The 16,468-nt window shown below is 38.3% G+C and overlaps 2 protein-coding genes across 3 annotated transcripts in view; one reads left to right on the top strand and one right to left on the bottom strand.

Annotated features, from left to right (window-relative positions):
- The window catches only part of LOC108135611, a 35,037-nt gene that overhangs the window by 13,311 nt on the left and 5,258 nt on the right, over positions 1-16,468 (bottom strand). For both annotated transcript variants that reach the window (XM_017256426.2, XM_017256427.2), the window contains exon 2: positions 14,620-15,102. In XM_017256426.2, the coding sequence (XP_017111915.1) occupies positions 14,620-14,875 (256 nt within the window). In that variant the 5' untranslated portion in view covers positions 14,876-15,102. The remainder of the gene's footprint in view (positions 1-14,619; positions 15,103-16,468) is intronic.
- LOC108135612 (gustatory receptor 68a) lies at positions 4,216-5,242 on the top strand. Its single transcript, XM_017256428.2, has one exon. The coding sequence runs from the start codon at positions 4,234-4,236 to the stop codon at positions 5,203-5,205; it is 972 nt and encodes a 323-aa protein (XP_017111917.1). The 5' UTR covers positions 4,216-4,233; the 3' UTR covers positions 5,206-5,242.

Here is a 16,468-nt window from a genome sequence, read left to right as displayed (position 1 = left end):
GGCATTTTCGAAATTAGGGATAATGCCGGGCTTAAATCCTGAGTGTGTCCCACATCAAAAGGGAGATGGCATAGCAAAAAAAAAAGAAGCTCAATCTGGTCGGCGTGTTCATGAAAATATCAAATCCAAAACTGACTGAGTCTCATCTGCTAGCCAAAGCCAATTTTTCAGTTAATGGCCGGGATTACTCGGTCGGAATGTCATTTGCTAAGTCAGAGCCACTGCCAAAAGGATTAAAACTGGCATAATTAATTTGAAGGCTTTGTTTCCCGCGTTATTAATAGACTAATAATGCCACAAGAACTGTTTTGTAGTAGCTGAGAGTCTTTTTATGTTGCAATTTGAGTAGCACGCGCAAAGTCTTTTATTTAGCCGTTCCCTTGGACTTATCGTGATGGTTAAAATCCCTATTTTGCCAAAGGCTATTCGCAAACAATCTGCGAACGTCCAAGTCGTTGGTCGTCACCATAACTTGCCGCACTCCAAAATCGCATTGGTAATGGCCCCCGCAGGAGGAGAAGCCATTCTGCAGCTTAATGCTTCCGGCCGAGGACGGTAAAAGGGATGCCGGAAGTGTTTGGTGGTCCCAAATGCGTTTTGGCCCAAACTCCAAGTGCAGTTTTTTGCCCATTCTCTAGTCCCACAGGACACTAGATGTCTTCAAATGTCTTCGTTTTCTCTGGCTGGGAAATGATGTTTACTCTGCTTTCTAACTTTGTGCTGCTCCTGCTTTCTTGGGCCACAGTCACACGCAAGGGTCGACCTTCGCAAATAAAGGCAACCCTAGTTACACTGGGAAAAATTTCTGCATTTAAGGATTTACTACATGATTTACAATATTTTGTTTTATTTAGGTTGATAAATAAATTGATAGGGGTGTCTTAAAGTTTAAGTTTTAGTTTTATACTAAATAACATAACCTCTATACTTTTTAGTTTCATTTATATACCGAAGAGTTTAAAACTGTAGTCTAAAGACCTTTTTTTTATAAATTTATAATAAATTTATATTAATCTTATTGAGAAATTGTTCATACCCAACAGTTTAAAATTCGAATAAAAATAGTTCAGTTTTCATGACATTTTTTTTTTGGCTGAATAAAACTATTATATTATGCTTTTCAAAAATACTTTAATTTGATATATAACAAGAATCATATTTATCATTTGATATTTTTATAATATTTTTTTTTTTTAACTTTTAAGAGCACATTATTTTAATTTATTATTTTGAGTGTATGACTTGTGCTTCGTAGCCTGAGAGCATTGACTTATATAGAGTAGAACTAGAAGCATTGCAAGGTGGGAATTATTATATGCGTTGAGAAACGTAAACAAGCGAGTCGCAGCCAAAGCATTTCCCAAAGGATATTCCCAAGGATAATCACTGAGCATTGCAAATACACTGGCAGGTGTATTGCAATTGCAAACGGAGATTCCGTTAAGTTTATTTGATGAATCTAACTTTATGCCGAATTGTGATTAGAGAAAGTTTCAAAGATGCTTTAGCAAATAATTCGCTGACTACGGAAAAGTTTTGGATGGCAAAACAAAATATACGAGGAGAACTGACTCAATATTTATCGACTCTTCTTGTTTATGTTAGTAGTTCGATAAAGTGGTTAAATCAGTTTAACTTTTACGGGCATTCGATATTCGATTCTCATTTGAAATGTGTTTGCAAAGTTTCGTAGCTATTTTTGTAGTTATTGATAAACTCTTTGGTAGAAATAATAAAATCGTCATATTTTAGTATAGGCCGAAAGTGTTTTGAATTTCAACTTGAACAAGTTAAAAGTTAAACAACGCTGCGTATACTTTATAATATAAAGTATACGGTTCCTTACTTCAAACTGCTCGCTCATCAAGCAGCCTTAATAAATCAGAATCCCTTCAAAAACTGCCTGCAATAACTGTGGATTTTAATTTATTCTAGTTAATCAAGGGGCTTATTTAATTAGACCTCTCTTGGAGATTCTGCTTGAGTCCGGCCAGCAGGCTAATGCCCATTTAAGGGCTTATACTTAGGATTTCCTGCAGCTCCCAGTCCCCAGACCTTGCGATGCAAATTTAATGTAAATATTTTAAACTAATTTTCAGTGATTATGCAAAACCACAAATAAATCTGCAGCAAATGGAATAACCGGGGATGGCCACCGTGTCGAGGCTGCTGGATGTGCAAGTGGATGTGGATGCCACAAGGAGCAGTGGGAACAATGGCTGGCAACGGTAACGAAACCGCAACCGGGGCAAGCTTAGTGCGTGCCCCAAAGCGAGGAGGATTGGAGGATTGGAGGATTGGACGAAAGTTTCGTGGGCGGTTTGTAGTGGATGGAGATTTGTGGTGGAGCCGGGGGTTCAAAGTTGCCTTTGCTTCTGTACCCGGTGCTCGGTTTGCTGTGTGCAAAAACTTTGGCCCGAAATCTGGTCGGTTTTCGATCATCCACGCCCCCAGCCCCCAACGCCCCCTTTTCATTCCGGATGTGCCCGGCAAGTTGGCTGCAACAAAATAATTTCGCTGGCTCGTTTGTCAAACTAATGGCAGGAATTTGAGCAATTTAAGCAACAAAGGTTAAACAATGAATTTCCTGAGCTTCGATATTGAATTTTACTGACCCCCGAATGACCCTCGGCGTCCGTGTGAAGTCATCGCCCTCGCAACTATACACTGAGGGCACAACCAACAACGTGCTCTTTAGTTTTTAAATTTATAAATTTTATTCATTTATTTCAAATTTATAAAAGTATAAATAAGATGTATTGATATTGAAGGCTTTCTTCTATGTACTTGATACTGTAAATAAATAAAACATCATGATATTCTTGAGCATTTAACATGCGTAAAATAAAAAAAAAAAAAATTTGAAAATATTTTACAGTTATTTTAAGGTATTTTAAATTTTTAAACTTAATTGAGAAGAGAACCTTTTATTGGTGTAATTGTTGGAATTCATTTATCAAATCTAAAACATTTATTAGTGTTTCCAATTTAAAAAGACCCCCATAGATATACTACAAACGCAATATTTTAAGGGCAATAGTTTTAAATTGTTTTGCATTTAAAACATGTTTAATTTAAACCTTAAGGCTATGTTATATTTGAGTATTTTAAAGTTATTTGTTAACATTTTAGGCCTATCTCTCTGTGCTTCTACAAAAATGTAGAAAATTGTTTTGTGTGCAGTATCCTAGGACCTAGGCTCCGTCCAGTTGAGTAAGCCGGAGCTGCTGGCTCCGACAGCTGGCGCCGGACACACACGCTCCATTAGCGCTACCGAAATGCCGAAATGGCGATGGCGATGGCATCTTGGAGGCATTGCGATGGCCACAAGGATGACGCTGATGACGCCCCAGGACTTTTGTCGCTGCTGTTGCCGCTTTAATGAAATAATTGAAGTAAATGCCTTTCGCCTGGCTGACTACGTCTTCGACCTCGAGCTCATCCGTGGAAGGCGTTTGCATAATGAGCATAATCTCCATTTGGGCACTGGATTTGCCGCTTCCCTTGGCCCCCGGAATGTCCGAGTCATCGAGCTCCGCTCACCGCCGGCGGTTTGTCAAAGTAATTGGGCAATTTGCGTGGCGCATCGGACAGGCTTTCAAGTTCCGCGGGCATTTATGTCGGCCCACAATTATGACAGGTCGCATTAGCTCGTAATTACCCAATGATTGTCATTCACCCACGGGAACTACTTAGCACACTCATCGCTCATGATTTCGGAGTGCAGCCATATTAGCCTCTGATCAAATTAATTGGAGATGTTGCCAAGTTGATGCGATGTTCATTTTTGTAACTTTTCTGACAGACTACTATTATGCTTATTATATACAAATTCAAAAGTCTTAAGTATTAAAACTAAAGGAAATATTAAAGTCCCATTTTTTAGCTAATAATATTTACGTTGGCTTGACATTGCTCTTTTCTTACTATTAAATATTTGGTCGAACCAAATATAAACTCCATTGGTATTTACAAGTTTTGTTTTACAAAATGGTTACTTTCGAAGGTATTAATATTCTTTCTAGAACTATTTTGTTTGGAGTTCGATAGCAAAAACAACCATATAATAGGTTTCACTGTTATATGTAAGCTTAAGTGCGATGATATCATACTACCATGTCCATTTAGTCTTTATTACTATCAATTAAAGGTAATAAATCAACAAAACCTGCTTTAGAACTAAAGGGCTACCATTTTTATTTTTGTAACTCTTAGTAAACACACAACTCCGGGATGAAGATCGTGCAGGATATTGGAGCTATAGCCAGGCCATCGCAGATCTACGCCTTGCTTCCATTTTATGCAGGGAACGAAGAGGAGAGTTTTCGGTTTGGCAGACTGGGTCGCTGGTATGGACGCCTGGTGGCCTTAACTATATTGATTAGCTCCCTTTTTTTCGGCCACGACGTGCTCTTCGCGTCCAGCGAATACAGATTGGTGGCCAATAACCAAGGGGACACTGAGGAAATCAACCGGACCATCGAGACACTCCTCTGCATCGGCAGCTATACGATGATGGTCTTGTCCAGTGTGCTGCATGCATCCAGGCACTTTCGAACTCTGCGGGATATTGCCAAAATCGATGAGTATCTGGTGATCAGTGGCTTCCGGGAGAACTACAGCTGCCGGAATGTGAGCATCCTGGTCGGAACGGCAGCACTTGGAGTACTCGCGGTGGCCTTCTACTACATCCACTTTCGAAGTGGCATTAACTACAAGAAGCAGGTCATCCTGCTCCTGGTCTACTCATTGCAGTTGCTCTACTCCACTGTCTTTGCCATTTATCTGCGGACTCTACTGAGGAGTTTGGCGCAACGAATTGGATTCCTCAACCAACGCTTAGATGCATTCTGCCTTCAGGAAAATGTGGCCGACACCATGGGTCTATCCTATGCCTGGGTGCTGGCCGAAACCATCACCATGGCCATGATCTGCAGCGCCTGCGACTGCCTGGCATCCGAGGCGAATAGTACGGTCCAGATTCTGGCAAGGGTATACGGCAAAAGTAGACAGTTCCAGAACCTCATCGACAAGTTCCTCACCAAGAGCATTAAGCAGGATTTGCAGTTCACCGCCTACGGATTCTTTGCCATTGACAACTCCACGCTTTTCAAGATCTTTTCGGCTGTGACCACATACTTGGTGATACTCATTCAGTTCAAGCAGTTGGAGGACTCCAAAGTGGATGAAATTAATCAGGCTTAATATGGGTTAACTCACCAAACATTGCCTATCTATTTTACATATTAAATTTAATATCGTATAAAGATTTAAGGGATGTAAATTAAGAACATACATAAAAAGTTCAGAAAATACATTAACCAAATTAACTTCATATTTAATTGATATTGTTGGTTTCCTAAGGGATTCTTCTAAAATCTTTAGGAATTGTTTCACATTTGTATCTTTGAATTTAGATAGCTTACACAGTTTTATGGACAATTTTATTCAATTAAATTACCTATGTAAGTGATCTAATTTTTTTTTTTATAAATATTAAGAGATCAGAAAAAGAAAATCTTGTTGCTGATAAATCAAAATTTATAGATTTGTGTACTCCCGTTGCTTTTGACTTAAATGTTTTCATAATAATTAAATTTTAGCCATAAGCGGAATGAGATATTGGTTTTCTGTGTATCGGTGACCTACAGCCGATGTTAAGTGCCCGAGTACCTACACACCATAATTTGTCTGGGAGTTACGTGATAAAAATCAATAAGATGCTGACAGCTGCAGTTTTTGGGAGTGCTGCTCCTTTGGAAGGAGCATGGCAGTGCGTGGAGCTCATCAAATCATGCTGTCGAGAGTCCTGCAGTGAAATCAGTGGGTGCCAAGGGGCAAGGGGAAAGGGGCAAGAGGCATGCCACGTGCAACTTAAACGCATCATTAAACTTTTGTCACTTTTCAGAATGTGGCAACCTCAGAGCAGAGGCACTCGAGCGTGCAGCCAAGATGAAGTGCCAAACTAATGAAGGAACTATGGGGAGACTGGGCGACTGAGAGACTGGCAGGCAGGACCCGAGGCAAATGCCCACAAACAGGAGCTGGCGAAAAGGACATGCCTGAAATGGGCCAGACGATAAGACTCAGCGAAGTCTGGCCGTCTCTCGTTCGTTTTCCCTCCATTTCATGGCAATAATCAAGCGAATTGTCGCTTGTCAAAGTGTTTGAATAGTCAAAAGTTTTAGAATTTATATTGCACATTTTTCCCTCTGATAGCATTGACTTCTCAAGCGATAAAAAATTTAAACAAGTCCCATTAAAAGTTTAGTTGATTGTAAGTTTAGGCACCTAATTGTGTAATAAGCTTTTAAGCAAATTTTTTTACAACTTTTTGATTGCACTGAGTTCTCTAGCGAAATATTATGAAAGTCACTAGATTTTTAGTTTTCTGTAAGTTAAGGAATGTTAAATTATTAAAAGCATTTGGAAACTCTTTTTACCAGCCTTTTCATTCATTAGTTTAATTGTATTTGAAAGAAATGTATAAAAAAGAGAGGAATTTTTGTTAGTTTTCCATTTACTTACTAATGAAAAGGACTGTACTGAACGCATCGTTTCCAAATAAAATGGAACTTTCCTGCTACACTCGGGACGAAGGACCTTGCTCTATTTCCTTTGCTGATTGAACAAACTTTGGCAGTTGCGTTCGCAAAAGGCAGTTTAATTATGTGCGCCTCTCAACTTTTCATTAAGAACTTGTCAAAGAGCTCTCAACTTGTCATCGAAGGGCTACTCAATTCCCGGACTAGATCATCGCCGGACAGTCCGGGACGAGAAGGTAAGTCCAGCTGAGCCCCCCGGGATGTGCAGTGTTCGGCCAAAGGTCCGCGTGGCTTTTGTTTGCTTTAGCCCTCGCACAAATTGTTAATTAAATTTGCACTGCCCTTCGGCTGGTCTTATCTGGCCTATAAAATGGGGCTTAAATATTTTTCGAAAATCATTTTTCCCTTTATTAATTCCATTTTTGCTACTGCTGCTGCGAAACAAAGCAAAAACTTTTTGCATAGTTTTGCCGGCGAGTTTAGCTTCACCGTTAGTTTATTACGCCATTGTTTGGTGCTGCGTCTTTTCTCCAGCTTTCCCTTTTCTTTTCTTTTATTTTCTTTTATTATTTTATTTTATTATTGTTGTTTACTTATTTCGGTGCTATTGTCTAGGCGCTTCTTGTAATATTTTTCTTTCAGCCACCGGCCACGCCCACCGGTCCGCCCCCCGTTGGAATCTCAGCTCGGGAAGATAATTTCCACGCTTTGTTTTGCGGCCGCGTGGATTCACTTCTGTGCAACGCCTAAGTGGATCACGCGCACACAAGCTCGGCTAAGGATACAGGACACAAAAATATATGTATATATGTATATATATATATATTTAGTATTAGTACATAAGGAAAGCCCTGGCCGATACAAAGCCCATCAGGAAGACACGAAAGAGGTTTGGGACTCACTGTGGATTTTTCTTGAATAGAATACAATTTTCTGTGCATTTGATTACAAAAGGGATTCATGTGCTTAACTGAAGGCACAATGCCCGGAATGTTCAACTCATTTTATGCCCCTTTGTGGCCCCACCCGTACACTTTCCCTCGTTTTATCTCTTTTTGCCAGGATTTGCGGAATTCATCAATGCAATACTCAAGTAATCCGGTTTTTACTTTAAGTTTTCTCAAATTGATGAAGAAATCTTTTGGCTCTCAGAAAGAACAATATATGAATTGTATTTGGGCACAGCCTTTTGCTGCCAATTAAAATGAGTGAAATATTCCAATTAAATGTACATTTTGTGATTTATTAGCAATTTATTGAAGTAGAGATAAATCCAACAATGTGTTTTACAGTTCGGAAAATCCACAATGTTTTACAATTTGTAAATAGTGCTCAACTTAAAATTAAAAGAGAACTGTAAAACCTATAATCAAATGTGAAATGATTACCAAAAACGTAGACAGGCAATGAAAATTCAAAACAGTTTATACAATAAAACAGAATTTATCAAATGTCAATATCGCAAATAAAATAGTTTTCAAATAAATTTCGGGTGGAAATAAATAGAATAAATAAATACTGATGGGTTGACAAAAAGTAAGCATTGTAAAGCCAATTAAAAATGGGCCAAAGTTTGGAAATTCCCCAAATTCGATTTGTCACACCCAATTCAAGCAATTGACAGGATGTTTTTTTTTTGGGGGGAATACATAAATTAAATTTTGTTGGGGTTAGTGGAACAGGACACGGACACCCACTCACATGTGTATTGTATTTATCGACCGATTCGGTATAATAAGCGATTACCTACTCCGCTTCCAGCAGCAGAGCGGAAATATTGATAAATGATCCGCCCACGTTCGTGGACAATTTCACAAAACCAATTCGCATCGAGCGAATTCATTGTTCGGTACTCGTGCTCCATGTTTTCGGTGCCCAGATGGAGGGGGTGCAAAAATAAGTGGGTTGTTCGGATCGGGAGGGGCCTTTTTTGGCAATGACACCATGCCGCGGGATGCCAACGCATCAATACTCGATTTGGCATCGCTTCCCTCGCGAAATTTGCCACCCCACCCCATTCCACTCCCTAATTTTGCCCAAAGCTTCTTGCAACTACAAATGGAATTTATTATGCGTTGCCTGATTTCTATCCGCTGGCTGCAATTTATCTTCCATAAACATTTATCTGCGCATTTGACTGTGACCTGTCCCCGCTCTCCAGGGATCGCTAAGCAGCTGAGTCATCGTCACTCACCAAAGATTTATTATAAGTGGGGCCAGGGATTGGAAACAAGCAGGTCGAAGGTCGAAGACGCCAAATATCGCTAAGAAGCTGTTTAAAATTTAAAAGATATTTTAGAAATGAGTATTGGGTATAAAATTATATTAAAAGTTAAAAAAAAAAATCAAAATTAATTTAACATAAGTAAGTTAATCCAAATTAAGCACAGATACAAATAGCTAGATAAATACAATAACTTTTACTAAAATCTTCCAAAAGACATTATTTTATCAAGTAATTTGTTTCACTGAATTTTTTCAAAAATAAGCCAAGAATTTTATTATGATTAAGTTCATCCATTTGAGAACTGGCATAGAAGGGTTAAGCATTAGGGAATTTGAGTAAAATAATTATTCTCACAATTAATCAAGATATGCCATAGCATTATTTTCTCACTTAGAGAAGTTTGCAGGCAGTGAAAAGAAAGCGCCATCAGATGATTGCTGCGGCTTGTTACAAATCTCATTTCGTATGCGCAAGGATTTAAGGAAAATTAAAATTTATTGCCCATGGAAAGTCCCTGTTTTCCCTGCCCCCTGCCCCCTGCCCCTTTCTCCTTTCCCCTTCGCCCTCAGCCCTTTTGCCTTTGTGAAGTCAACCGTTGACGTGGGAAGACCGCATTGGGCTCCTCTCGTCTGAAACTCATTTTGGAATATTTGTATGTGCCACGAGACGGGATGCGATGGGATAGGATGGGGTATATGTATACGTATATGCCGCAGTGGACCAGTTGGTCCCACTCCTAAGCCTCAAGTCCAAGTCCAAATCCATTCATTCACATTTATGCCACACAAAGAGCAAAAGTTTTATGCCACTTCTCCGTCCTCGTCGACAGTTGTTTTTCTCACAAATTTATTGGCAGTCGGCCATCAGAGCTTCTGTTTGAGTTGGAGTATGGAAATGGAAGGAGTTGGAGTTGGATCCCGGCAACGTGACATATTTTCAAAATTGTATAATGTTCGCATTATTGCAAAGAATGGCACACTGCGGGCGGAGGGATGTATTGAGGAAAAGCGTGCGAGCTACAGATTTCCGCCATTAAACATAAAAACCCAATAAGATGTTCACATTAAAAATGAAAATGAAATCTATTAAATAAATATCCTTAAAAAAAGAAGAAAAGCCAATTTCCTTTGGCCAAGCTTTTCTTGGTTTTCATTATTATTTAACTGTGCAAATTTGCTTTAATTGCATATAATACTCATCCTATACGAATTTAATATTTCTAAAAATATTTCTTCTAGCACTGAAACAAGGTTGAATGATAAACATATGTATGCTCAAAATTGAGTTCTAGCAAATTATTTATTTTATTCAATTAAATTAAGTCCAGAAAGTGAATTCCTTATAAGTTTTGGTGTTTATTAACATATTTAATTAGTTTTATATTCATCAACTAACAGCCATAAGCGCATGCCCAATTTAACTAAATTGAACGCAATCTAATTATCAAAATGCGAGATGCTAAGTAATATGCTTGTTAATATATGGTTATGTAATTACGAGCAAATACCACACACATTTTTGTAAATGGCGAGTTAACAAGCACATGAAAGCCGAGTTCCGGTTCTGTGACAGTTCGCAAAGTTTGCTCACACACACACAAAGTAATTATGAAAACCACTTGCAAATGCCTCGGAAAACCCCCCAAAAACCCGTAGGTATATATTTGCTTATGTAAGTAACCGTTTGCAAGTGTTTTGCCAGAATAGAATTTGAGTGAGACCCAACAAGTTTTGGCCCCAAACTCGCTGCTCCTGCGAGTCATTATAAGTTACGCTAATCAAGTTGAACGTGCGGATGGTTTGGGGGGAGTGGAGGGGTATTGTGGTAAAAGGATGTTGTAGTAAGTGGGCGTGGCCACAACCGGATGCCTGGCAGACGACACCGAAGTGGCTGCCTCGAGAGCTGAAGAAAGGAAATGACAATTCAAATTAAAGACACTAGTCCAGAAGGTTTTTTTTTTTTTTTTGGGGGGTTTGGGGGTGGGCGGGAAAAGAGGCTGGATGGAAAAAGGGGCTGGCAAAACCACGCCCATCACTCGCATTGCCACTTAACATGAAATTAATTATGAAACTTTTGTGCAAAATTTTGTTGAACGAGTTGGAAAGTCTTCAATGCGGCTCGAAAGCGGAATAAGTAGGGGTAAAAGGAGTTGGGTAAAGGGGGTAAAAGGGGGTGAAATTGGGCCGGGGTAGGCGGTAAGTATGTGGCCGGTAAAAACGTAAACGCGCCCCAGCGATGAGCATGGGAAATTAAGTACACGCCACGTGGGCCGCAAGTCTGCCGGGAACAGCCGACAAGGGGAAGTGCCTGCGGTTGTGTCTGCGTTTGAGTTTGAGTCAGAGTCTGGGTGTGTGACCACAGCAAATAAGGAGCAGGATCAGGAGCTGGAGCTGGAGGACCAAGAGTAGGAGCAGCAGGGACAGAAGCAACAGCGAGTGCAACTAAGCGTCGCCCGGAAATGAGCAAGAAAAACGCTATCAGAGGGGGGCACAGTGGAACGAGTTGGAAAGTTTTAGGAGACTATTGAAAACAGCGGTAAAATAAATAATTAGGTTTTCCCTTATTAATATTAATTTTGTTTTTAAAATTAGAGCCTTAAATTAAAATTTAAGGTTTTACCACTGCAAAACTTAGACATCCTGTCTAACTAAATTCAGACAAGATTATTTTAAGACAATTTTTTTAAATAAATTCCATAAAAATTTTTTGTAAACAATTGGATTTGTTTCTGGTAGCTTTCTTTTCAAAAGGGTAACATAGTATACAAAAATGGAATACAAAAATGTGTATCATATTAGTTACATTATACATTAGAACCTTAAAAACTAAATTTAGGTTTTTAGCATTTTGGAATGGATAGGCAATCTACCTATCTTAATTATCTATAACTCCATAACAATTTTTTTTAACACTTTATTTTGTTATTAGTAGCTTTCTTTTCAAAAGGGCCACATAGTCTAAAAAAATACTCTCAACAAAAAAAAAAAATAATCTTTAGTCTTGAGAATCCTAAAACCTTTTACCAAGCTATATTTATATATATTATTTTTTATTTTCCTAAATTGGTTGTTTTTAGTCTGTTCGAAAGCAATTCCCAGTAAGCATCGACACTTGTCACCCGATTTATTTTCCGCGGAGGCTTCAATTAGGCTGCGAAGCACTCACGGTGGAAAAAAAGGGCGGGAAATGGAGAGAAAAAGGCTGCCGCGTCAGCAGCAAACCGGAAACAGGCCCAAATAAGTATGCAGCGAACTTTTTCTGCGCCCTCGACTAGCAAACTTTCGCATTTGCTGCGACTCCAACTCCGACTACGCCTCCGCCTCCAAATGCGAATCCTCGAACCCACTTTCCGCAAAGGAGGCGGCGCCCCCAATTGCTGGCATGTAAGTTGTTTTACTTCAAAATTTTAATTATGATTTAATGCTAAAATACGGAAATAATTTGCGCCAACAACTTTCGTCGCCGGAACGCAAAATGCACTGTGCACGAAGCGCAGAGAAGGGAGAAATTCCATTTCATGGGTCGGCAATTGCGGTCACCGTTCTCTGTTTAGCCATATCGGGGAAACCATATACATACGCTTCTCCCAGCTAGTTTATAATCGGACTATTTCCGACACTAGGCTTGTTAGGTACAAATTACTTCCTTGCAAGTACTTTAAAGTCTATTATTTATGTTAGGTCTGTTGGGTAAAACATAAATAATGAATATTTTCTTTTTGAATATCAAATTTTTAAGTAAACAATCGTGATTTAAGTTATTATGCTAAAGAGACATTTTTTTTCTTAGCGAAAAATGCTTTATCCAATACAAATGGCGCATGAATGCCTTCGCACGTGCTTTTGTACACATGTAAATAATTCTGTGTGCACGTTGACATTGCATCGTAAAAATGTATTTATTTGTTGTTTATTCGCCACATAAACAATATGCGGAAAGTGAATGAATTACCACAAGAGCTTTGCCACACAATGATTTCGCCCAGCCATGTAATTGTGTGTATATACGTTTGCGTGAGTGCCTGGTGCTTTTATGTTTATAGTTCAAGGATTTTCATTTTTTTCGGATTTATCCGTTCGACAGTAACATTTAAATGCACTTTTATTACATTTGCTCAAACAAATTTTTATTGTCAGGCGAAGGAAATCGCACAAAACATAAAACTAAGCTGTTGACAGATTTCATTGTACAAGACGAGCAAAGTTTATGGAGGGTGGAAAGCGTTACTTTCATATTTGAGTACACAAATATGTGTATGACATGTATAAAATGGCACAATATTTCCCCACATGTCAATGATAAAATATATTTTTATCTAAACAGACAAAAGTTTTTGGTAAATGCGAAAATTGTTTACATGAAAAACATTTTATGAAAATAATATTTTTGCGTAGTTTGATTTTAATGAAAGTCAAGACACTTTACTGTCTTAAGCAATGTTTTACGATCAGACATTTTTGTTTATGTTATAGATTTAGAAATGCAGGTTTTTGGGCACTTTTCTGTAAACACGAATTTTTTGAAAATTTTGAAAGGGGTTACATCATTAAAAATGCAAAAAATCGACCCAAAATTACAAACCAAGTTTTGAACGCAGTTTTTAGATAACAAAGCACAAAGGCGATTAAGATACACGACTTCAGAATCGGATACTTAAGAAAAAAGTTATAGATTTAAAACTGCCGGATTTTGGTAAAGCTATTTGCAAAGCTATTTTTTGGAAATTAATTAAGGATTTATTTCGTTTTAAATAACAACTCAAATTTTAAAAATAAAATTTAAATGCAGGTTTTTAGAGGCCTAAGCCATAAGCCTTTAAAGATATACCACTTTGAAATCGGATGGCGGAATGAAAAGTTATGGATTTAAAACTACAGGTTTTTCGTCACTTTTCCGCAAACATGACTTTTTTGAAAATTTTGAAAGGGGTTACATCATTAAAAATGCAAAAAATCGACTCAAAATTACAAACGAAGTTTTGAACGCAGTTTTTAAGGTAACAAAGCACAAAGGCGATTAAGATACACCACTTCAGAATCGGATACTTAAGAAAGAAGTTATAGATTTAAAACTGCCGGACTTTGGTAACTTTTCTGCAAAGCTATTTTTTGGAAATTAATTAAGGATTTATTTCGTTTTAAATAACAACTCAAATTTTAAAAACAAAATTTAAATGCAGGTTTTTAGAGGCTTAAGCCATAAGCCTTTAAAGATATACCACTTTGAAATCGGATGGCGGAATGAAAAGTTATGGATTTAAAACTACAGGTTTTTCGTCACTTTTCTGCAAACATGACTTTTTTGAAAATTTTTAAAGGGGTTACATCATTAAAAATGCAAAAAATCTACCCAAAATTACAAACCAAGTTTTGAACGCAGTTTTTAAGGTAACAAAGCACAAAGGCGATTAAGATATACCATTTCAGAATCGGATACTTAAGATAAAAGTTATAGATTTAAAACTGCCGGATTTTGGTTTGTTTTCTGCACGATTATTTCGGAATTAATTAAGAAGATATTTCGTAATACAGAACAACTCATAATTTTAGAGCAAAATTTAAATGCAGGTTTTTAGAGGCTTAGGCCATAAGACTTTAAAGTTTATGGTCCTATATGAAGAAAGTGTTAGCTTACTTATGCTTTTAAATATTAATACTATCTAAATCCATTAAAATAAAATTTTAAATTTAAAGTGGAAAGTATCTGAAAATGTTTAGTTTATTTAAAATGTAACTTTAGCAGTAAATTTTAAGAAAAATCTCCTAAATTTGTAAAATTCAATAATCTTTTAGTTAACCATACGTACTGAAAAACAATAAATAATTTTATTTAGAAAGGTGTACTCACAGTGTTTACTCTTCTCGGCGGCCACCTGGCTGCTTGGTGTCTGGGCGAGAATGGCGAAGAGACCGAGGAGGATTATCAGCCATTGGGGAATGCTCGACCCCGAAATAGTCCTTGGGGCCTGGGTCCCTGACCTCCGCACTGTGTCTCCATCATCTGCCGCTCGTTGGGTTGGCGGGGGCAAGGACGAGAATGAGGATGAGGGGCCGAGGTCGGTGGGTGGTGGCCCCGGCCCACAGGATGTGGGCATCAACAGCATCGCCGCCGCTTCGGTGGCTCAATTTTCGCGGCTTTCGCTGCTGCTGCTGCTGCTGCTGCTTTTAGGGCTGCCTAAAAAGTTTGCTTTGCTTTTGTTCGCTCGCGCTGATTTCTTGTCGCGTTTGTCATTCTCCGGCAATTAGAAGCTTTCATTTATGAATTTTCCTTCCGCCGAATGTGTCGCCTCATTGGAGATAAACGGGTTTCGGCCAGCGTTCCAATTTCGTTCTGCAAACAAAAAGTGCATTTAGTTAGAAAAAATGCTATTTGATGGCTGAGAAAAAATGCCAAAGTAATTGGCAACAGCTTGCGGCCATCAGACGATAATGGATAATAGTGACCGAAATTCATTTTGAGAGGAACTGAATGATTTCTATTTAAAATAGTGGTAATAAACTTAATCCAAATTTAACTTGACCAATTGAAGATGAATTGTATTACCATATATTGAAGACTAAAATTTAAAGAAACTCAAGCAATGTCTTATTATTTAAGGACAAATGAAAACTTTCAGTATTCAATGAATGTTGTAGTATTTTAATAAATGCATTGAATGGATTACTTTCTCTCTGTCAGCTTAATCCCATATCATGGTGCCCACTGGATTGGGTCAATATTTGGATGCGTGAAGATATCTCATAAATCGAGGCAATCAATGCATAAATTTTGCCACTGGCCATGCAGGCGCAATTCGCACTTAAGGGTGCATGCAAAGTGAAATATTACGTATACGCAGCGTGGATCGGTTTATCATGGCAGCGCAGGCCATGAATACATTGTCGCCCCATGCAAATGCCCATCCCAAAGGATGTGTAGTGATGTGTGGGCGGATGTTAAAAGTAATGATGGCAGTAAGGAGCTGCCCAGCTGCTCCACTTTGTTCCTTATCCGCAGTGAAATGAGAAAAATAAAAAGCGAAACGCCATGGGGCTTCGGTTGTACGTTTATCACACTTAGAAATCGTCGCCAGCTGCTCCACATAAAGCGAAATAATAATGAGAAATCAGAAGCAGGCTGCAAAAAAATGCAACATATATATCACGGCCACACACATCTAAGTGTACAGTACATATTGTAGTATATATACTACTGAGTTGAACTGAAAATAGGACCCACAGCCAAAAAGGGGGGGGACATGGCCAGTGACCGTGTCACACACATTCTGGCGTGCCTGACATCCAGCCAACGTTCCAATTTCGTGTTTAATTAAATCTGATTATAGCTTTTCACTTTGTCCTCTTTTGTGAGCCACTTTTTCTGCTCCTGGCATCTCCTCACGGGTGGCTTTGTGTTCGCCCAGGTCCCACGCTAAATTTAATTTTTATAAATTCCAATCCCCAAGATAAAAGCTTGCATTTTTGATATTAGTAAGTTTAGTTAAGTTATTACCAATATAAATGAAGTTATTTCCATTTTTAAGCATTGTTGAAAGCTAAGAAAATAAATGCGTTATATTTAATAAGGCTAAAAACAGGACTAAATAATTTCATAATAAGTTTTACAATATAAATTCAAGGATAACAAAAACCAAATTATATATAGAAGATAGAAGCTACACAAACTTCTGTGATTAAACCCTATTTATTGTAATGGA

This window comes from Drosophila elegans, unplaced genomic scaffold (assembly GCF_018152505.1).
Source record: "Drosophila elegans isolate 14027-0461.03 unplaced genomic scaffold, ASM1815250v1 contig_208, whole genome shotgun sequence".
Lineage (NCBI taxonomy): Eukaryota > Metazoa > Arthropoda > Insecta > Diptera > Drosophilidae > Drosophila > Drosophila elegans.
This window is presented reverse-complemented; position numbering and strand designations above follow the sequence as displayed.